Source organism: Lissotriton helveticus, chromosome 12, assembly GCF_964261635.1.
Source record: "Lissotriton helveticus chromosome 12, aLisHel1.1, whole genome shotgun sequence".
Classification (NCBI taxonomy): Eukaryota; Metazoa; Chordata; class Amphibia; order Caudata; family Salamandridae; genus Lissotriton; species Lissotriton helveticus.
Window position 1 is genome coordinate 256,470,146 of NC_136073.1, and position 24,147 is coordinate 256,494,292.

Consider the following 24,147-nt stretch of genomic DNA (forward strand, 5'->3'; position numbering starts at 1 on the left):
CATTGTCTAGCACTATTTAAGTTCAGACAGTTGCTTCTGTATGTCCTGAAATAATGGTTGCATTGTAGAAAGGATGGATTCAGTTGCAGTCACACGTTCTGACAGTTTGCTCTGATCGGTTCTTGCAATCCACACTTCTAGAGCTGCTCCCACACTTTCTAGCAACAATGCATGACTATTGTTCTCAGAAACCCATGCACTAGCTGCCTCCTGAGTGGCAGGTGTCCCATCTGCACCAGCATGGCCACTGCTGCAGTGTTCTAGGTTTCTGGAATGCCAGTCCCAGTGATCAGCCTTTTTAGGACTCCTGAAGTACTGCACTGCTGAAGAATGGGAGGTGCTCTCTGATTGCGGTCCTGTCCAGTAATTGTGATAACTTTTGTCACTCTGTACCGTCTGGCAGATTCTCATGCTCTTTTGAGAGCGGGGTATATCACTTTTACACCAGAAGATCAGTGGTTCCCCAGAGGCAGTGTGGGGACCTCTAGGGCAACGTATCTACTGTCTTCCGGGCCAGGCCGCATTCCCTACCCTCACCCCATCTTGGAGGTTTTATCCAGTCTTCATCTGTTTCCAGAGTGGCCACGAACAACATTTTTTTTTTTTGTGAAAATCTTTTTATTAGCAGAATAAATGAGGGCAAACATGACATGGTGAGCACATTTGTGAACTTCACATTTCTGATGTGTACATCAGAGTACATAAAGCGCTCTATCTGCAAAGATCTTGTTCGCGCTATATAAAACTTTCAAAATAATATAAATAAATAAGTACACAATCGCCATTTCGGTTTAATAAGTAGCCACTTTAATTTTTATAAGTTTCAAAACATTTCCAATAAAACGCCCCCTCCCAGTCCCGCCCTCCCTTGGCACTTACATAAGTCAATTTCAATTTCAATTTCAAAAAGCTTTTATTCGATTTGCACATCAAATCATACAAGCAGAAAGATACATAGTTAAAAAGATTTAAAATCACCATACTAACACTTAATAAAAAGGGAGTAGAGAGATGTGCAAAGGCTGGGGCGCAACAATTGAAAAATACTCTTGCCATTTTAAATCAGCATACTGTTAGAAATGCAAGACATTCATATATGAACAGACAAGAAAACAGTAGGATTTACTCAATAGGCCTTTCCTGGCAACTGTACATAACAATTTAAATAATCATTTTATACTGTGGACATCAACCAATAAAATAATACCTTAATGACAACAATTGATAGAAAACTTAAATGCATATATATATACAGACAGGAATGTAGGGGATAATGGCAACATAATACAATTCCTGGCAGCTGTATAACATAGGTACAGACAGGTAAGTATATAAAAATATTATAGTACAATACTTTTCCTGGCAGCTGTACACTTCAGAATAAAAGTAGCCAGAAAAAAGCAAATTTCCTCATTCTCTAATGAAGATAAAAGTGTCAGTGCAGTTTCTGTAGTACGAATATTATACTTAATAAAAATCGGTTTAAGGTATTTTAGTCTAAAAAAATGAAAAAATTTACAGAAGAGTAAAAAATGGCAACTACTCTGGCGGGAAATACTGTCGCACGGACAGAGTATCTCTGGACTGGCTCTTGTGTTTGGGAATGCAACCAGATGGTGAGCAATACCCAATCTGACACGCGTTAAGACATACTGATGGGAGGGACGGGTCACATACATAAGATAGGGTTGGAACCCCGAAATCAAGTTCAGATTTTTATAAAATTTCACAGTAATTAGATTGCTATAAACTTTATCTCGCTCTGCCTTTCGGAAGTTTAAAAACGTTGTCTTAATTTCCTTTTTTGAGATGGAGACAACTTCTTCCGGCTCACGGAACACATCGATGTTAAAAAGGAGGAGATACCAATGGTGGATGTATCTCAACCACTGAATGCGTAAAGAGTGGTCCAAGCCTATACAATCAAGAATAATATCCTGAGTAAATCGAGTCTCTGGCTTAGCCCAAATAGAACGCCACAATAAGAGTGGCCGGACTGCTGCTAAGTCAGATATAAACTCGACCCCAACCTCTTCATGAATCAGTTGTATGGAAGCAGAAGGGGGAACACACAACAACCTCCTTAGGAACTTATTCTGCTCCTTCTGCAGGGAAATACCCTCGCTGTGGCCCCATACACCTGCCCCATACAATGCAGAAGAGACACAGCAAACATTGTATATGTTCATCATATCTAAAATGCTTCGCGAGCCAAGTTTGGAGGCAAAGCGAAAAATACTGCTAGTGGACCGCAGCATTTTTAATCTAATAGAATCAAATTCCGAGGTCCAAGACCCGCTATTGTTGTAAGTGATTCCTAAATAACAAAAGGACTTAACATGAGTCAACTTTTCCTTATCGAGGAAGAAGGTATGTTTGGACTGCTTAGCTGCCCGTCCGCATGACATAACATATGTCTTGGTTTTATTCACACGGAGCTGCCTAGCTTGAATAAACTGCATAAAATTATCAATTAGGCGCTGTAGGCCAATCTGTGTTCGGGATAAAAGAACAGCGTCATCCGCGTAAAGTAACAGCGGGACTGGTTTACCACCAATCAGGGGGGCGTCTGCTGGGATGTCAACCAAGAAACGGTCGACATCGTTGATAAAAAGGGAAAATAAAAGCGGGGCCAAAACACATCCCTGGCGTATGCCCCGGGACACTTTAAAAAACGGGGTGCATTCGCCAAGGGTGCCATAGCGGACTTTACAGGAGAGTTTTTCATAAAGTCTGGCTAAGAAATGAACAATTTCCCTCGGAGCCCCTGCATCGAGCAGAACCTCCCAAAGAATAGCGTGGTTAACCAAATCAAAAGCGCTGCTCAAATCAGCGAAACATAAAAAGAGGTTGCCATTTTTAGCCACAGTAAATTTGTTGATTAAAAGATCCAGATTGACACATTGATCCAATGTGCCCATGCCTTTCCGGAAGCCATACTGGACTCTAGTTAAAATATTAAAATCAGTTGCCCAGTCTTCCAGCCTCTTGAGCAAAATCCTACTCATTACCTTTACAGAGGAATCCAATAATGAAATTGGCCGATAGTTAGAAGCCTCTGATTTGTTGCCTTTCTTATGTAAAGGGATAATAACCGATTGACCCCAAGTAAGCGGGAAATTAGTTTCTGCCGCACAATTAAATATCCTTACCAGAATGGGGGCCCACAAAGCTGGTTCGTCTTTATATAGATCCAGCGGGACCCCATCAGGGCCAGGGGCCTTGCCTCCTTTGCTATTAGAAATTGCTTCATGGCTTTCTTCTAATGTTATTCCCAGCGGGAGGGGAAGCCAGGAGGTAGACTCGGGTGGCAATGACTCAAGGGTTAACCCTTCTGGATTAAAAATTTTTGAAAAATGACTAACCCAATCATTGCACGCCACATGAGATGTGAGTTCTGGAACAACTTCTTTATTGAGAAAAGGGCTGTTAATTGTTTCCCAATAAAGTTTGCAGTTTTTAGTCTCGGCTGCTTCCTTCAGCTTGTCCCACGCCTCGGTCTGTAAAACCTTTTTCCTATTATTAATTGCGATTTTATATCTAGCCCTAAAATGTTGTACCTCCGTCTTATCACGTGGTTTGGTACCTAAAGCTTTTTTTAGTTCACGGAGGGCGACTATACAGGTCTTATCAAACCACCCCTGCTTCGGAACACTATTAGATGAAGGGGCCTTCGTAAAAATACCATCAATAATACTGTTCATGGAAACAAAATGAGCTACCAAACAGCCAGGGTCGCAGTCAGTATCTAGACAAAAACCAATTTGATACTCGCAACTAGTCAGAACCTCCTTCTGTTTAACCTTAGAATTAAATCCAGTCCATTTAATCCTAAGACCCTTCGGTCTTGTAGGTACTAGGTCTGTTGTGCATTTTTCGCCTGAAACTGTCGAAGTACCATGCCCTAAGAGGGTAACACGAATGCTGTTATGGTCACTGAGACTTTCTTCATTTATATACAAATCAGTAAAGTCTCCGCTGCTAGACAAAAGAATATGATCTATAAATGAACCTGCATCTCTGCCTGTAAAAGTAGGACACATTATTGCCTGGTTGTTTATGTTACAGTTTAACAGGGTCATATCTAGTGTAGCTAGCATGTTATTTAGTATAGAACCATAACTGCAATGTTGGAAATGAGGAGAATCCTCCCTCACTCCCAAACCCCCCCATTGGCTACTCATAGCTGCTCCAAAACCGCAAATATTCCCATTAGACAAATGGCAAGGCTGCAAGTTAAAATCCCCTGCCCAAACAACCTCAGCCTTTCTTTTGGATTTACCCAAGGCCTTGATAATTTCCCTTTCCAGGGGCGGTAAAATATCTCCTCTACTAGCATCAAAGATATTGTTGTAGAAATTTACTACAACTAAATCAATGCCATTCCTGCACTCCACCCTTAAGACTTGACTATGGGTCCCAACTGTCGTGCTGCTTTTAACTGTACAATCACACAACTTAGTGGATAAAAGCATCAAGAGGCCCCCCTTAGCCCTACCCGAGCTAGATTTGGTGGCTTTAAGGCAGTAAGATGCGTACCCTTCGATATAAATGGGGTCCGGACACCATGTTTCCTGCAACAGGATCAGGTCCAGTCCCTCCCCCATAAATCTAGTCCAGAAGGGTGTACCTAATTTGCTGGCAAGGCCAGCAATATTCCAAGAAACGAGGGAAAGTCCTACTAGTTTACCAGAATCGCTAACAATAGTCGACTCTGGCTGAATTACACATATTGGGGTAGGACCACCTTCCCGGGGATTGAGATCCGGGCTTAATCTGGGAGTAACAGTAGGAGTGCATGCATCAAGGCTGTCCCTGTTTCCTGTATAAAAAAGGGGTATTAACGATGACACCATTGGCACTTCAGGAGACACGGGTAAAGGGGTGACTGGAGGAACACTCTCCATATCTAAATTGGGCATAGTAGTGTTTAAGTCCAAAACATCAGTAAAACTGAGTCAATCTACCGCGTCTAACGCGGCATACCTGTTCGGATGGGCAAATTGTGAATACTGGGGCTCTTGAGAAAGGGGCAGATCCTGCCATATTTGTTGCCGCTGGGATTTAACTGGTTGTAAGGGCTGAAAAGGTTGCTGCCACTGATGGGCAGGCTGAAATAAAGGTGGTAAAAAATGGGGAGGTTGTTGCCATTGGGGATTAACTTGATGCGGGAGAAAAGATAAAGCATGCGGTGGCTGCTGCTGAAAATTAGCGTAATGTGGGAAAAAAGAAGAGGGCTGTAATGGCTGCTGCCAGGGTTTGGTAGTATGTTGCGGGGGGTACACAGATCCTCCATTGCTTTGAAAAATGGAACAAGGAGGATTCGGTCTTGTTGACATCGGAAAAAAATAAGACAAAGGGAGTGGATTGATTTGGGTCACAGGACCACTAGTAGGTGCATTACAAATATAACTAGCTGCCCCTATATCTCTAAAGTTAACTGTGATTACATCCCCTACAATTGTTTTCTTGCTTCTACCCACCCAGTCCCCTCTACGCACAGTAAGAATTTCCCCGTTCATATTGCTGGGTAGAGGTTTATGTAGATGGAGCCATTGAGCACATTTATTTCTTAGCTCAACAAAACTTTCTTTTACTCCCTCCTTCAGCGGGGGAACTGCTGTCAACACGACCACAAAAGGTGAAACTTCTGGTGGCAGATTGATAGACTTAAAACGTACATAAGTCATATTTATGCATTCATGAGTCCTAGCCCACTCTACATAGTCACATTACTTGCTGTGAACCTGCTATAACCTTACAGAGGACTATACATAGATCTCCACGTATGTTGCGTCTATTTCGTGCACCCAGAGGTATTTTACAACAGTTGTATTACGTGCTGGCCCTAGTCAGAGAGCGGGCCACGTACAATTTAAGAAGGGTGTGGGAGGCAGTACCAATGTTTTCATGCCTGGATAAAACAGCTGGTTTGTTTAAAGGTTTTTTTGGGGTAAAATGTTGCCGAATTGGGTCGATTTTCCACTTTCTTTCCAAACTGCTCCGGGGCTGGATTGCTATGACATTGATTGCCTATTCTCCTACCATGGGACTTTGTTGAATCTGGCCTGAAAAAGCAGGTTGCTGGATCTCAGAATTCCCTTCTGGGTATAGTTGATGAATAGCGACTGGACATATTTATGGCTTATTCCATTCTGAGCTTTGAAGACATTGCAAGATATTCTAAACTTTATTTTCTGAGCTGCAGAAGTCCATGTAGGTCTTTAAAGGCCTGGTGTGCTCTGAGAAGATTTCTGGAAATTAATACATAGTCTGGCTGCTTGACCTTCTGGATTTCTTTATTTGACACGTCTGCTCAGATAGCTGTTATTAAGTAAGGAGGATGTTTTATCGCATGAAATTAAGTCTTTGTGAAACCTGTTTGTATCAACAATCTTTCTCTAACTGGTGGTTGTGTCCTAAAGGGGGGGTCCCTCCTGTGCAACTGCGTTCAAAGTTTGTGTCCAGTGTTTATACAGCCGCATGGGTTTGAGAAGAAACCTGTATAGAGTAACTTTGGATTTTTTTTGCTTCTTTGTTGACTTCACTTGACGGAAGATCTTGTGAAACAGTAACATGTTTTAAAAGCTGGCAATTCAATACGTTGTTGGTCTGTTAGGGTTAAAGCAGTTCTTCAGCTAGCTCAGTTGAAATATAAGGTGCTCAAACGTTCTGTTGTTTGTTCCAATGGCTGGTGATTTAGAATACATGAAATCAAATGCATATCTTTGTTTCCCTACGCTTGATATGGCCACTTGTTAAAAATGATATGGTCACTTGTTAATAATTGAAATGGCTATTTATTGATAACCATTTGAGATTTGAGGCTTAATTGTGTGTGATGCTTTGCCATGGGTTGCTGTCTAATATGTTGTGCACAACTTCCCAAACATGGTTGCCTCCATTAAGCACTCCAGTTTTCCCTGGAGCTAAGGCCTGATCGAGTTGTGGTCCCTGCAGTTTGGGAGTGCTGCTTCTTACGATGTAGCATCAGGCTTACACTCTCACCCAGAAAGAAGCATGCTGTATCTTCATGCACGGTCCTGCATGCCATGAGTCGTCATCCGCCTAGGTATCAGTGCACCTCTTTAACATTTGTGTAACTTCAGTTTGCTGATCTGCGCTCCACCAGGTTTCAGGCTGCTCATGAGCTTCCCACTTCGCCAGGGTCCTAGGCGCTGAAAAAATATACTACATTACATGCGTTTGCTGCCCCCTCCCATCCCCTCCATACCCCTACCTCCCAGGGAGTCAACATCCACCTTATCCTATCTCCATCTGGTTGCTGACATAGTGACCTCTGCACTCACCGCTGTAATGAGCTAGGCTAGTGTTTGATGGCCAACGAGTGGAGCACACCACAGTCTGATGTAGTGACTTAGATTATGCTTTTGGATCAGTGCCTTTTGCAAATGTCTGCAACAGCAGGTCTGCAGGGGTGAGGAGGATTTTATAGCCTATTGTGGGGCACTCCATGAGGACACTCCCTATTAGTCGGCTGTTTTATTGAATAAACGGATACCAAGTATATGAATGTTTTCTGTTGTACCCACCTACCCCAATAAGGAAATGTTTTGCTTTTGGTTACAACAAAGTGCAGTGTGTGTTCGTTGCCCGTACACTATATAAATAATGCATTTTGATGCCAGCATTCAACTAATATATTGTATGGCTTTTGCTCTGATGTCAGAAAATATGGATCGCAGTTTATATGAGCTGTAAAATGATAGGTTTCAGTCACTACAGTGTTCTATACACTTCCAGCGCTCCTACTGCTGATATTTTAAGCTCCTCAAATGTTTGCCGTCTCCACACCATAGAATCTGGTTATCGACAGTCCAGGCTGGTCTTGTAAGATTGCTTCAACATGTACGCTTGGGGGTGAGCCTTGATTTACCTTCCTTTCCGTTTGTCTAGTGTTCAAAATAAGTTGCCTTTTAGTCGAGCATGGGATGTGAATTCGTTTTTAGGTCATGTCTTAGAAGGCGCATGCGCTGTTGCTTGCAAGACATTTTGTTAGGTTAGAGGGCACTTGGAGCCCTCCCATTGCTTACCATTGGTTCACTTCAACGTTACTCGTATTCCATTTCCTTGCTTCTCTTTGGTCAGCATATGTCAGCTTCACTTCCTCTTCATGTGTTTGTACCTTCCCTGGACGATGTACTGCTTCCTTGCCCAGCTTGTACCCTTCCGCTGTTTGCACTTTTGGGCCTTGTCAACGTTTTTCTTTTAGTTGTAGCACTCCATAAGAATTATTCCCTTCTTTCTATCCCTCCCGCACTGTTATTGCTAGCCCCATCCCACTCTCCTGTATCACTCCAAGTCATTGCTTGCCCCCTCCCCCGCACTCCTTTCCACTCCATTTTATTGCTTGCCCTCTCTCACCCTCCTGTCCCACTCCTTGTTATTGGTGGCCTCTCCCACCCTCTTATTCTTCTCCATGTTGGGGCTTGACCTCTGCCACCCTTCCAATCCTCTCTGCACTGATTGCATCATAACGCTTTTTTTCTTAACTTTCAGCCATGCTGCACAGCAACCCCACTGCTGTTCAACGTGGCTAAAAAAACATTGACAAACTCAATAGCTCTTGTGTATGTGAAACCTATTGACTTTGCCATTGCTTGTTTTCTGATGGGGTTTACTGTATACTCAGTGAGAGAAAAAGCTTCTTCAAAGCACATCAGTGCCTGGTCAGGCTGCAATGCTTATATAAGTCATCTAGAGGTCCAATAAATGTACATTCTCACATCACAAGTTAAGCAAATCCAGAATTCCAGGCAATATCTTCTTCCACTGTGATACCTTAGTAACAAATAAGTGCTAGTGAGCTTGTTTTTTTGGCTGCTCTCTGGTGGTGAATTGATTACCCTTTCTCTCCAGAGAATTTATTGCAATATCTATTTCAACTCCTCGGGGGATAAAAAAAAATGTTACTTTTCCTTTCAGCAGCAATACTCTTCTACTGGAGTAATCCGGAGCCTTAAACTGTTCCAGCTGTAGTACTATACTTATACATATAATTTAGGCTCTGCGGTCTACAGCACCCAATCGCTTCTACAATGGAAATTGAGGAATCCCAAAGAACCAGTCAGTCAGCAATATTCTTGCCTGCCAACCTGCTCCATACTAACTCTAACATTTTAAATGCTAGTCAGTCTATTCTCCTAATCATGCCAAACACTGTTGGGCAATACGAATCTCTAGTCAAACTGCAGTTGCTTGCCCCAGGAAACCCCTCTGCTTGGTTCCATTCATTGACAACGCCAAACTTGATTTTTTTTTTTACCATGTCTAAGTTTACTTTTCATAATATATTCATATACTGCCGGACTGGTGATGAGATCATAATTAGCATCAGTGTATGCCTAGCATACATTAAACTTTGATTAAGAGTGAAATGTTCAACTGCAAATGTCTAGCCTTGCTTAAAGGGACAGCAATGAAAAACAGATAACAATTTGATGATTTTGATGTGAACAGCATTATCCTGAAACTTTAGAACTAGGAGCCATATGCACAAAAATAGGAATTGCGATTTTTACGGAATCGCAATTTGGAAACCGTAATCATTAATGTAAGAAAACGTACAAACTTCAGAAAAAAATTCCTAATGGGCTCACAAATAGACCTGCCTCATGAATATTAATAAGTTAGCTTGCAATTTGCGACCCATTAGGAACTGCAGCCATCACAGGGACGTTGGCCTGCTGGGGTCAGTAGACTACAAAGTCTGTGATTGATTTTTTTTAATAAAACAATCTTGATTTTTAAATATATATATTTGTTTAATGCAGCCTGTTTTTTTTTTGTTTTTTTAAAGAAAAACAGAAAGGGTTTCAAAAAATGAAATGAAAAGTTTTAAGTTCAAACATTTTTTTAGAGTAGGTAGTGGTTCCTTGGACCACTGCCTGCTATTACAAAATATTTGTTTCAACATTCACAAAGGGGAAGGGGTCCCGTGGGAACTCCTTCCTATTTGCGAATGGTTACCACTACCCTAGTGGTGTCGGTATAAAATAAATGTTTTGCTTCCGCGATTCAGTTACAAAACATTCCTACATAGCACTGCAATTTGGTATTTGGAAGGGACGCCCTAAATACGCCCCGTCCAAATACCGAATTGCTAAACTCAAATTGTGATTCGATAACATGTTACCAAATCGTAATTTGTACTTAGTATATAGGAAAAATCTTTTTTGCAGTAGCAAAAGACCAGATTCTGTGAATCGGGCTGTTTGTAACTTCAAACATTTTTTTCTTAACAATATGTCTCCATGTTCGCTAACCTTACACATCTGCTTAAGTAGTGTATATTTGAAAAAACTGGTGGAATTTTGGTCTGGTTCATGTGTTTTGAGTTGCCAGAATATTTTCACCTTCCTTCTCTCTAAACAGAAGTTAATCTTCACCACCTGCAAAAATAACTGGACATTTTATTTATTTTGATTTACATAATATTTATATAATTCTAGAATGATCAAAAACAAATTGTCATGTGCCGCCCCACTTTTGCCAACTATCTCGGAATGATCTATTGAGACCCTGTGTGCCCATTTCGGAGCATTTCATTAGAGTTAATTAGCTCAGTAATGGAGTAGGGCATCGGTAATCAAACTCAATTCTTAATGGGTCGTTACTAATCAATTCCATTCTTCCACAAAGTATTCTTATTGGTTGTTTTTTCATTCTTTGGCTAATTATAGACTATCTCTTTTCCAGCACCCAGGAGGCGAAGAGGTGCTATTTGAGCAGGCTGGTGGAGATGCCACAGAAAGCTTTGAAGATGTTGGTCATTCCATAGATGCTAGAGAAATGCTGAAGCAGTATTTTATAGGAGAGGTCCATCCGGTAAGTGCACCTGTGGACTTAAACACATTTTCCAATCTTACAACTGGTATTGAATCTGTATGAAACATCAGCCAGTGTCTGTTTTGGGTACTTTTTCTTACGATGTGCTGCTCAGACTTTAGGGTCGACGGATTATAGTCATCTGTGCTCAGAGCTGGTTTGCCTTGCTTTCGTTGGGCATGATATGCTTGGTTTTAGGGGGATTGGTGGCCTATGTCTTTGCTTGATTTGGTTGTGATGGACAATATCTGGATAAACTTATTTTGGACCTAAGTTGGGAATCAATCTGTGTACAGTTAGCTCATCCAGAATCACGGGTGCTGTTGCTCTGGATGTGGGGAGACCTTGTTGTGCTTGCTTAGGACATGTTGCTGAGCATGCGTGGTTTGGGGAAACGGGGGCTTTCCTTTCTTGCTTTGGTTAAGCGCAAGGGAAGCTTGGTTTGGATTGGGTTTTAGTATGGGTCTGGTATTCGCATGGCTGCCCGCGTTACCTTTGGGCATATCTGTGCACACTTCCTGTGGAGTACAGGATGGTGATATGGAACTGGTTATCACTTGCATTTATATCAAATGTTCGCTTCTCTGTGTTGTAATTTGAAGATTTTCTTAGAAAACATGCGTCCAAATAAATGTTCTTTTATTTTCACAGAATGACCGTACGGGGAAAGGATCAAAGGTAAGGATACCATTTGCCATTACATATATTTTGAACTGTAATATTGTCCTGCAAAGACTGAGGCAGTTGGATGCAGCAGTTCTGTCTTGAGGCTAAATATGGGAGTCACGGCAGGGATGACGATGGATCTAAACCTCTACTTAATAGGCTAATGTATGTATTTGAAGTGTTGGTATAGTCCAAAGATACCAGAAAGGCAGCATAATAAGACTGGCCCTTTTAAAATTCAAGGTATCCAAAAAGCTCTCACTACGAGTGGATTCGCTGTACATTCATTTTATTTTTTTCATTTCAAAATACCATATTCGGCATAAAAAATACCATAAAAGTGCAGATAAAATACATCACAATATAAAAACTATACAGGAACACAGAAAAGATACATGTACAATTCAAGGTATCCAAGAAGCTCTCACAACGAGTGGATTCGCTGTACATTCAAACCCAGTGATTTGTAGTTCACGGAAGTGAACAAGCCTCTCCTGGAAGAGAGCTCTGAAATGGGAATGGATAATCCCCGTCACCTTACATTGATACCTTAAGCCTAATCTTCTGCAGGGTAAGAACAGCACTATGGGGCCTGCTGATGTCATTGTGCGCGTCTGTTTTACACTGAGCTGGTAGTTCTTTGAGAAGGATTATAAATTCATCCCTCACCATAGCCTGCTTTCCCTGTCACATATCCTTTGTGAGTCTGAAATGCAGATGAAATGCTTTCTGTTGTTGTGTTGTCTGATTTACCTTTCGCAAACAGCAAGTCTTTGTTTTTTGGTATGGCACTTTGCTCTTCCAGTGTCCGGCTTCTTGTTGCAGGGTTTTGCTTTGTGCTTGCTGCTTCTTGTAAATAGGTGCTGTTGTCTCGCAAACACATTAACAGCAGTGCGGGTCGAAGCTTGGCTTTGTCAGTGATGTCCAGTAATATGTTATAAGGTCTCTTCGCCAGGTACTAGAGCAAGCACTAGTTACTGGGCACTTCGCTCGTGACTAACTGTAATCACCATTTGTGTCTCAGCATCTCGGGTACTCTTGCACCACTCAAAAGTATTGCTGTTTGGGTATTCCTTCTCTTGAGGTTGCAAAGTCAGGCAGTTGATAAAGGGGTTGGTTATGAGAAACTTCTATAAAGTCTAGATAAACAAAACAGTGAAAACTGCTCTCAAAACACGCCAGTATTCCATACCGTTTTGTAGGGTTGAGGGTAGTCCTAACTGCTGTTGCAGCACTGCTGCCTTTATGAAAACATTGTGCTCTTGCTCAATGTTAACTGTAGAGACATTTTGATTGTAACGTTCAGTCAGCAGTGCTCCAGAAGGCTCCTACTGAACTCAGATTTACTAAAGTAATCTCCAACACAGCATTTCACGCACATACCAGAGAAAGTATCCTAGGTTCATGTACATCCCTTGTAACAAAAAGATCATTTATCTCAGCAGCTCAGCTACAGCGCTATCTCTGCCAGTTCCAGCCAACTTGTACCACGGCAGCCAAGGTCAGTTCTGCTTTGCTTCTTTGCTTCATGTTTGGAAACACCCCAACTTCCACCCAAAGGAATCGCAGAAACCTCTAGGTTTATGTTTGCTAAAGGATTTTTGGCAAATCATGTTTGTCCAAAAGGTATTGTGAGATTAGCCTATTCCAGTGCCTAGAAACCTCAAAGTAGCTGTATCTCCAACTGCCTGTACTCCAAGCTGTTGAAAGTGAACAGAAGCGGTCCGTGTAGGCAAGAGCAACTCGACAGACAACTATGAGGAAGAATGTAATACATTTTCCCTTGTCCTCATCTGTCGAGTCCCCCCCCCCCCCCCCCGCCCACTGCTCTTACCTGCGTGGGCGGCTCTTGGAAGTGAAGAGGTTTTGTCATCATAGTAATCTAGGGCAGATGGCCAAGGGTTCTGAGGATCCACGGAAGAGTAATATATTATTCTACACTGAGGAGACTAGGTGAAGAATCGGGGGAGAATCCTGCTTTCCGCAGTCCATGTTGGCACCCTTCCAAGACAGGTCCTAGACTGTCAAAGATGCATATACAAGCGGCAAGTGCAGAGCCCCTATGGGTCACACTGGATAGATGATCCTCTGCTTTTGGACAGCCATTTTCCCCTCTCTTGTCAGGTCATCCCAGCTCATCTGTCACTTGGACCGCAAGTCTAGTCATGAAGTCAAGTCGCTTTTTCTCTTGCAGGGCAGTTCGCCTCCTCTTTTTCCTCACAAACTAGAGGAATTGAGGGGGTACCTGTGGTCTAGGCCTACAACTGATCAATGCCTTTCTCAATGTGAGTGCTGAGGAGTTTTGTAGATCTCAGAGGATTTGAGCAGCTGGCTCCGGGGTGCAGGCGTGGGCTTCGTATGGAAAACTAGTGCCCTATCTAGGAAGCTGCCTCTTTAAAAATACAGGTGGCTCCTCAATTTTTAGGTGTAGTTGCTGTGTCTTTCTAAAGAAGGTATCAGCCACACTGTTACCTGAAAGTATCGCACGCCCACACACCACATGCCACTCGAGGAAGAAAACTGTGGTGTCAGAGACTGATCAAACATTTCCGCTAGGGCCAGGAGACGTGTGGGGGGAGGAATCGCCCTCATATAAGGAAAAGAGTACTCTTTGGCTATACTGCAAAATGGAGCAGTCAGAGAAAACATGAGAACAGCTTTCCAGTGTGTTCAAGATTCAAGCCCACAAGACATTGGGTCAGACTGATTGCACAAAACATAAACAGAATTTGCACAGTTCACAATGCCATGAAGGGCTTTTGACACAGGACGACTATGGGGTTTGATGCAAACCTAAACTTTATAGTAGGATACTCTTCTGTGAAGAACACAGTTCCTGTCTGAGATTCATATGTTTACTCTGATGTTCAGTTTGATCCACAGAGTAAGTCCAAGTCCATAGTAGTTGAAATGTGGCGCCTCTGGGGACAAAACAGGGGCCTGGTAACCCTTCCTCGAGTGAAGCCGGAGTACATTGACCTACAGAAGATCCATTCATATGGTAGAATATGGGTATTGGTGGGATAAGGGCATCCTACCTTTTCGAAATGACATCTTACCACAGTAGGGCCAGTGGGTGGCGAGGAGGTTCTGCGATGCTGGACCATGGACTTATTTATTAAAGAAATGAGGCCATTTTGGATAGTGGCAGGAATATATCGTAATGGCAACCGCAAATCTCATGTTGCATACATCTATAATACCACAGGGTATCCCTAGGAAAGCACAGGACACACCTTCAGCAAAGGCATTGGCATGTGCGCAATCATTCGCACATGTCCAAAGTTTCAGTCCAACAAACCTCAGGGAGAGCACTGCTGACTTTCTCGTTGGACCTTTCCCTGTTTACCTTTTGTTGTATCTGTCTATATTTAGCTTCACCTTTGTATCGCTCGGCCGGTTTCTGCCCCAACAAACCAGCTAGAGCATTGCTGGCTTCCATTATTGGCATTTCTCCCTTACGTTTGTTTAATTTGTCTATATTTATCTTCACACGTGTAGGAGTCTATCCGCTACTGTCCCATCAAACCTCAGTGCTTTGCTGGCTTCCGTGCTGGACATTTCTCTGCTTTCCTTTGCCTATATTTAGCTTCACCTTTGTATCGCTCGGCCAGTTTCTGCCCCATCAACCTTCAGTTAGAGCATTGCTGGATCCCATTATTGGCATTTCTCTCCTTACCTTTGTTTTATATCTTTATATTCATCTCCGCCTTTGAATCATTCTGTGCCAGTTTCTGTCACTGAACTTTCTCCTACCCCACCGCCTGCCTCAGGTACCTGTCAGACCAGCAGTGAGGTTTACCTAGAAGTCGGAGGGGATTCTGGGAGCCAGTAAATGCCTGTGAGAGAGGCAGAGCATTGGAATGTGGAAAGGGCTTGTCCTGCGGGCTAGTGCCTCAGTGAAAGGTCCTGTGCATTGGTGTGCTTGCATTTCTTACTAAACTGATTAACTTCTGGCTGCTTTAGTCCATCCACAACAGGCTCTGTTTTTATGGCACGTTTGTACCTTCTTCTTGCTTGTATTTGTTTTTGCCAATCATGGCGGACAGCTGGGTTTCTACCCAGAGGAGGAAAAGAGGCTGCAGATGAAGAGGAGAAAGGCAGGCAGGGAAGAGCACAAAGGTGTATTTAATACATAGCTGTTCAATGTGTGTGTGTGTGTGTGCACGCCGCTCTGTTTCTAATTGTATCTATTTCATTTGTGTTTTGTCTCTCTGAGTGTCTGTCTCTTTTGGTCTTTGTCCCCTGCTGTCTCTCCCCGTCAATAGATCTATTTGTCCCTCGATGTGTTTTCTCTCTCTATTTCTTGGATTTGTCTTTGTCTCTTTTGGTCTGTGTCCCCCTCTGTTTCTAGATTTCCCTTTGTCCTCAACGTTTCTCTTTTTCTCTATATGAAAATGTGTCTCCCTGAGTGCCTCTGTCTCTTCTGGCCTGTGCCCCCAACCTAGTCTCCCCCACCTATATAGATTGCTCTATGCCCCTACATGTGTTTGTCCCTCTAGTTCGCGGTGTCATCTCTCTGCTTCTCTTGCTCTCTCTCTCTCTCCCCATCTATCTCTCTCCTGTTTCTCACTCTCTCCGTGTCTCCCTCTCCCTGACTCTTCCTCTCCCTGTCTCTCCCTCTCCCTGTCTCTCCCTCTCCCTGTCTCTCCCTCTCCCTGTCTCTCCCTCTTCCTGTCTCTTCCTCTCCCTGTCTCTTCCTCTCCCTGACTCTTCCTCTCCCCGTCTCATCCTCTCCCCGTCTCATCCTCTCCCCGTCTCATCCTCTCCCCGTCTCATCCTCTCCCCGTCTCTCCCTCTCCCTGTCTCTTCCTCTCCCTGTCTCTTCCTCTCCCTGTCTCTTCCTCTCCTGGTCTCTCCCTCTCCCTGTCTCTCCCTCTCCCTGTCTCTCCCTCTCCCTGTCTCTCCCTCTCCCTGTCTCTCCCTCTTCCTGTCTCTCCCTCTTCCTGGCTCTTCCTCTTCCTGTCTCTTCCTCTCCCTGTCTCTCCCTCTTCCTGGCTCTTCCTCTCCCTGTCTCTTCCTCTCCCTGTCTCTTCCTCTCCCTGTCTCTTCCTCTCCCTGTCTCTTCCTCTCCCTGGCTCTTCCTCTTCCTGTCTCTTCCTCTTCCTTCCTCTCCCTGTCTCTCCCTCTCCCTGTCTCTCCCTCTTCCTGTCTCTCCCTCTTCCTGGCTCTTCCTCTTCCTGTCTCTTCCTCTCCCTGTCTCTCCCTCTTCCTGTCTCTCCCTCTTCCTGTCTCTCCCTCTTCCTGTCTCTCCCTCTTCCTGTCTCTCCCTCTCCCTGTCTCTTCCTCTCCCTGTCTCTCCCTCTCCCTGTCTCTCCCTCTCCCTGTCTCTTCCTCTCCCTGTCTCTTCCTCTTCCTGTCTCTTCCTCTTCCTGTCTCTTCCTCTTCCTGTCTCTTCCTCTCCCTGTCTCATCCTCTCCCTGTCTCATCCTCTCCCTGTCTGTCTCCGCTGCATGGAAGGTGGACGACCTTCGCGGACGTCCATAGCCGTGCTAACGAGTTTCAGGGCTGAGCCTAATGGCCAGGCGGCACTGGCTGTCCTGAGAAGCCCGGCGATTTCCTGGCATTACCTTGAGTGGAGTGAGACCTGTCAGCCGAGTGACGGATGTGGGGCCCCTCTCACTACTTTGTGATCAGTGTTTCTTGTTCTTGGCTCTCTGGGAATGACCTTGAACCAGGCTCAAGGTCTCCGACAAGGCTTTCCTCGCTCACACATGAAAAGGACAAATGCCGTGCTGTGCAGGGCTGCATTTCAGTAATTGATTTTGCAAGTGTAAAGTTGAAATCAAGCCCATGGATGGTTACGCTTGACCCGCAGGCGCCGTGGAAAGCCATTCCTGTCGTTAGGGACTCAAAGCCGTGTAATGATTCCTGTAAGTACCTGTTCTGTTGTTCGCCGTACAGCTGATTAGTAGGTTTTTCGTGGTGTATATTTCTGGACCTGGATTATTCCTCTACATTTTATAATTAATCATTGCATTACTACTATATTTCGTTCAATATGCTATTGCTTTATTAGTGATTTTCCCATAAATAAGTGTATGTGGAAGTATATAAAGCAGCTTTGTGGCAGCATACAAAATCACCTAAAAAATGACCCAGAAAGGCTGTTTTAAAAAGACTGGACCAACTTGTTCAGAGTTTCTCCCTTCTGAGGACTCCCATTGAATTACATTTCTGGCCTAATTGTATACGAGTACCTTGTAATTAACCCCCTCCCCCCTGGCTATTATTACCAGTACACCACAGACAAATGGAAAGTTGCCATTGCTTGAGCCGGAATGTGACTGGCCTCTGCTTTTTCAGTTGATGACGAGGTGGAAGACTTTGGTAAGGTACAGTCCAATCCACATAAGATATATTCTACCTTAGAGACACAAGCTGCATATTTAACGCTTGGCCCTACATTCGACCGCCTCAAAATAACTTCCTTGGTGTGATGAATTATATTAGGATGGTTCAAGACAGCATTGACCAACAAACCTCTAAAAAAAAAAAAAAGCACAAAGTAGTCAGTCTTCGACTGTTCCAGCTGTGTCTAATACGTACAGCCTGCTGCAAAATGGCTTGCGATGAGTCGCCAGGCTCATTTCAGTCCTCCTTATGGGACCAAACCCCATGTGGATCAATGGCATCGGCCCCTTTAAGAGAGTTAGCCCAGTAGCCAAGAATTGGAAGAGCAGGTTAATTCCTTTGCAACTATTTTGCCCATGGTAGTGCCCCAGATAGCGTGGACCAAAGGTCTTCCCTAAAGATATTTCTTGAGGTAGATTCGTAACTAAATACATATGTGGGTTACATTCATGTGCGCATGTTCCATTTTGGACTACCCTTTGAAGAAGCTAGAAAATCATTGTTGGACCTTCAACTGGAATTGGTGGGTGATGCACTGCAGGTCTGCCAACTCACATGGTGCCACCATGTGACACGCGGTTTTATGCCTCTTCACATGGCAACATGGTGAAGAGGTACAATCACACAGGGAGCTGGCAACCCTTGCCCAGAAGTGGTTTCAAGCTCTAGTGTGAACGGTCTAAGTAGCTGGACCCCAGTTAAACCCTCCTTGGGATATGGAAGATTGTGCACAATCCGTTCCTTATGGGGAGGAGGTAAGGGAGTTTCGCTTGTTTAGTCACAGCGATGAGTATAAAGCCCACTCAACATTGCCCTGCCCCTTTTCCCTGTAAACTCTCACTGTGAAAAATAATCTTGCGATGGCAGGTCTGCCATGGGGTTAATGATGAACCCTCTTTGGCGTTGGGTTCTTATGCCCTATCCTACCTCCTTCATTTCCTTTTCATGTGAAATAGGACCTTTCTGAGGCAGACTTCATGAGCAGTTTAGCTTCCACTCTAAATAAGTGGTAACTGAATAACCTATCTCCCTTCAGTTTCTGTAATGGGGGACCCTAGCAGTGGATGTTTGTTTTTGCTTTCAAGCAATATTTAAATGAACTCTCTTCACTTTCTGAAGGACAGGCCCTTTCTTGTGGGAAGCATTGCTTCTTGACTTACTTTGTGTTCGCCCTGTATACATTCTCCTGCCTCCCTCTAGTTCCCAAGGTTATATTCTTATTGGGAGAATGCTCAATGATAATGAGGGTACCTACGTAGCTTAACATTTACATTTCAGACTCCATTCCTGTGTCAGTGGAAACTGCTCTTTGCCTCCCTGTGGATCACTTTTAACAGCAGGAAAAGCAGGTGCTAAACTGATGCCCTCCATTACTCAAGTTAGCCTCCGAGCACCCAAGAGTCCAACCTTTGACCATCTGGAACAGATTCCAGATATCCAGTCACATGCTGACAAGAGAACATCTATTGGAGCCCAACCCAAGAACAATAAGATCATGTTTTTACACTGGATTATACACAATAACCACCCCCTCCTGTGCCTTGGATGTATTTTGTATCTTTCTTTTACCTCCTTTGGTTAAGAATTTAAGTGAGGCCTATCTTGGATTCTCTGTGCTGTCCATAGACAGTAGACTATTTCTGCAGCCATTGCTCCTCGAACGCTTTAAGTAGTTTGAATGTTCAGGTCAAAATTTAAACACTCCTATAAAAGGAACATTTTCTAAACTCTTTAATTTGGCTAATATTTATTTTTTGGGGTTTTAAAAATACAATCCATAAAAGCGAAACAGTACTTTTACTGGCTGCTGCCATCCCGCCTTTTCCTCACTTTTTGAATATCTACAGCTGCCAGACTAAATCAGAATACTTCACAACAATGTCCTTCAGTGTTGCCATATGCGACTCAAGCTGCAGCTTCACACTGTCTCTGGGAATGTTGACACAAGCTCTATACAAGGAACTTCTCTGCACGATGGAGTCAGATCTTCATTTTTTTCCACTTTTTCAACATGATCCCAGCGGTTTACTCCTTGCTCTTGTGGTTTACTTTTCGAATTTCATCATATCCCTCCCACTCCCGACTATCTTCCACTGGTGGTAATAGGTTCAGCGCTGGGATACCCCCTGGGTGACTACGCGCTTTAGAAATCTTTAAATAAATAAATAAATAAATATCCAAGTACTCTTAGATACAGCAGGGAAACACTCATGCTACTGAATACACAGGCAGACAAATCTGAATGCCCTCGTCTACCCCCTCACGTAGTACATCAGGACGACAAAGCTTGTTCTCACTGTCAAGCTCGGCTCCCTCACATTAATCCCCTCCCCCCCAAATCAATCATGATGCCATATCCAAGTCCCGACAACACCACGACCCGTACCTCATCAGCCCAAGTAGGAGCTGCACGCTGCTCCAAAGAGAAACTAATCAACGGACTTCTAAATGTCCGCTCTTTACCGAAACACGCAACTGAAATCCAGCTATTGATCGAGACTAACAAACTCGACATCCTGTTTCTAACCAAGACATGGATGGCTGAAGGAACAGAATCAGAGCTAGGCATTGCATGTCCAGACGGATTCAAGATCATTCAGAAACCCAGACCCTCAGGTCGAGGAGGAGGACTGGGGATCATTTTTCGAGAACAACTTAACATCACTACCCTGGACATTGACACCATCTCCTGTGTAGAAATCCTCGGGATCTCCATAAAATATGACTCTGAACATTGCCTCACGGCCCTTGTATGTTATAGGCCTCCGGGGCATTTCAAAGCCTCACAACAGCAGGAACTAATCACGGTCATAAATAACATGTCAATCTCCCATAACAGGCTGATGATACTGGGCGACTTCAACATATGGGACAATGACCAACTACGTGCAGCCCTACACAATATTACTCAATCCTGCCACAACCTAGGGCTGAAACAGTGGATAAACACCCCCACTCATATACTAGGAAACACCCTAGATCTTATCTTTGCAGCAGAAGACCTACTAACCCTTGACACTATTTTCCCAGTAGCCTGGTCAGATCACTACCTCATTAGGTTCAAATCCCACATCCCGTCCCACACAGGATCCACAACCTCACAAGTCAAAACCTTCATGGGTCGGGACTGGAAGAACCTATTGAGGAGGAAAGAGGAGGGAAAGCTCGACCTATGCCAGGTCGGGGCCTCGTTTAAATTAGAAAATGATATCACCGCAAACTATCTCTCTTTTCTCCACGAAACCACAAAAACACTCGACGCTATCATCCCGCTGAAATCAATCACAAAAAGAGGAAAACCCTCCGCCCCCTGGTATACGGAGAAACTAAGAGAACTAAAGAATACCTGCAAAAAGGTGGAGAAGCTCTGGAGAAAAAACTATTCAGACCAGGAGAAAGTACGATGGAGACTTACTATCTCACAATACAAAAAGGAAATAACCACAGCCAAATCCAACTATTTTGCTGAGATAATCCTCAAAAGCTCCAACAAATCCCGGGACACATTTAGGCTCATCAAAGAGCTCTCCCACCCTGCCTGTGCTAATAGCCAAATCAAACCCTCACAAGAACTCTGCAACGACCTAGCAGTGTTTTTCCAAGATAAAATCAGCAAAATTGTAGAAGGAATGAACAGCAATCCTATCCCCCCACTGCAAGATAACAGCATCATAACAAATAGAGTTGGAAAGGCGGATCCCGATGCGCACCCCCTCTCATATACCACCCTGGAAAACTTTCTGATCCCCTCGGAACGGGAATTCATCACAACAGCTCTCCATACGTCCTCAGGCTCTCCTCTTGACCCTCTTCCCCATAGGATAGCCAAGAAATTCGAGGATGACGTTCTACCAGCCCTGCACCAACTATGCAATCAATCTCTGCACACAGGCTCCGTTCCTAAAGATTGGAAACTAGCGATCGTCACCCCGCTATTAAAAAAACCCAATCTGGACCCAAACTGCCAAAAGAACTACCGGCCCATATCCCTTTTACCATATCCTATAAAAATCATAGAAAGATGGGTCAGTAGAGCTCTAGCCCTCTTCCTAGAAACCAGCAACATCTTGGAAGAGGAGCAGTTTGGCTTCAGACCAGTTCATGGAACAGAGTCAGCCCTGCTGACAGTTATGGATGACCTGCCAATGAGAGCGGACAGGGGAGAATCAGCTACTCTGATTCTGCTCGACCTGTCCGCAGCGTTCGATACGGTGAACCACGGCATCCTGATTGAACGATTAAGGAACATCGGAGTTAGGGGGGCTGCGCTCGATTGGTTCCGCTCCTACCTGACGGATAGGTGGCAGGCAGTATCCATCCCTCCCTATCAATCCGAGTTCACGAAAGTCCCGCACGGAGTCCCACAGGGGTCTGCCATCAGCCCCATACTCTTCAATATTTACATGCAACCCCTAATGCGGATCATCAAAAGCCATGGCATCAGCGTGACAAACTACGCAGACGATACCCAGCTGATAATCTCGCTGGACGGAACCCGAGCAAGCTCAATGGAAACCTTCCACACCTGTATGCTGGACATGTCTCTCTGGCTTAGTCAGAACTCACTAAAATTCAACAGTGAGAAAACTGAAATACTACACTGCACAGTAGGAAAAATCCCCAAAAGTTTACCGCCAGATTTCTGGCCTCTATCGCTAGGGGAATCGCCCACCCCAGTGAGCTCTGTAAAAAACCTTGGAGTAACTATCAATAATAAACTTAGCCTAGAGACCAACGTCAACAAGCAGGTTGGCTGCTGTTTCGCCTTATTAAGAGGACTCCGAAGACTGCTCCCTCTCCTGCCCATACAGACCAGAGCCGATATAGTCAGGAGCACTATCCTCAGCCGCCTGGACTACTGCAATGCCCTTCTGCTGGAATCCCCTGCCTACCTCATCTCCAGACTCCAGAGTGTCCAGGCAGCTGCAGCCAAACTAGCACTCTCCCGTGAACGCAGATCTTCCACCACTCTCGCCCTGGCCGACCTACACTGGTTACCTATACACCAAAGGATCTGCTTCAAATCCCTTTGTATTGTCTTCAGGGCAGTTCATGGGCTAGGCCCCCGACCACTCCAGTACAAATTTAAGTGGTATGAGCCCAACCGGTCTCTTCGATCCTCATCCTTGAACTTCATCAGCATCCCCAGGATCAAGAAAGCCACCTGTGGCGGGCGAGCTTTCGGCATTGCTGCAGCCCACCTATGGAACAAGCTTCCCCTGGACATCAGAAAAACTAATGATCTCCTGACATTCCGGAAAAAGGTTAAAACTTGGCTTTTCCCTAAAAATCCTCCCCAAACCCTTCGCGATAAATAAAATCCACCTGGTTTAGCATCCGTTCATGCTCCTGCCCCCTCTAAGCTCAGCTATGTACTCTAGCGCCAGGATGCCCGTAGGGTTACAGAGCGCTCTACAAATGCTATAAATAAATAAATAATAAATAAATGTCTCCACTCAATTTTTGGGGGCTGAAGCATTGAGAGTCCTCCTGGAAGCTTATGTCTCACTCCGATTACTGTGACATCTGTATGTGGTGACCAGGTATTCAGCAATACTCTGCATACTGCGATAAATCCACCTTGATGCACCCCAAAGCAGTTAGTAAACAGGAGACCAAGATGTTCAGGATCCAGGCCCACTATTGCACACCGTCCCATTCTCCACCTACTCCATGTAAGTCTTCAAATTGGAATAGAGGTCGACTTCAGCTTCTCCTAGCGGTTCCAGTCTCTGGATAAATCTGTCTGGGACGCTGTCCCTCGATAGCAGAGGCTTTACTGTTCTCACGGATAGTTCCTGTCCTAGAGAAATTGCATCTGGAATTTCCAGCACTCCCCACTGATTGCTAACAGATCAAAACCTTTAGGCGATCCATGCCTGGTATTTTCTGATTGCTGGCTCACCTCCCCACTCCCCCCTTTACCCCATGCTAGAAGCTTTCAATCTGTTCACAAGATGTTTTCAAAACGCTAGACTTCAGCAGCTCAGGTGCCAGTTGACTCAGTGGCAAGCTGTGTAGGTTATATGGTGCTGCCTTTCTTGGGTAAACTCATTCTATGGCGCTTTTTTGCAGTCTCTGTGATGAAATTGATCTCAGCTGTTGGCTTTAATGCGTCAGTGTGTGTCTCCAAGTCAACAAATTACCTCATCTGCCAAGAGGAACTCCCAGGCATCCCCAGGTTTCAGAATTTTGCTAACTAGAAGATATTTGGGAGTTGCATTCAGAACCACCTGGATATGCTTGTATTGATATTGGGGGAAACCTGCTTTCACAGAG

At 44.2% G+C, this 24,147-nt stretch overlaps 1 protein-coding gene across 1 annotated transcript in view; it reads left to right on the forward strand.

The window, feature by feature from the left end:
• CYB5B (cytochrome b5 type B) overlaps positions 1-24,147 on the forward strand; it is a 272,462-nt gene that overhangs the window by 221,039 nt on the left and 27,276 nt on the right. The window contains exons 2-3 of the mRNA XM_078671267.1: positions 10,720-10,848; positions 11,500-11,526. Of these exons, the coding sequence (XP_078527393.1) occupies positions 10,720-10,848; positions 11,500-11,526 (156 nt within the window). The remainder of the gene's footprint in view (positions 1-10,719; positions 10,849-11,499; positions 11,527-24,147) is intronic.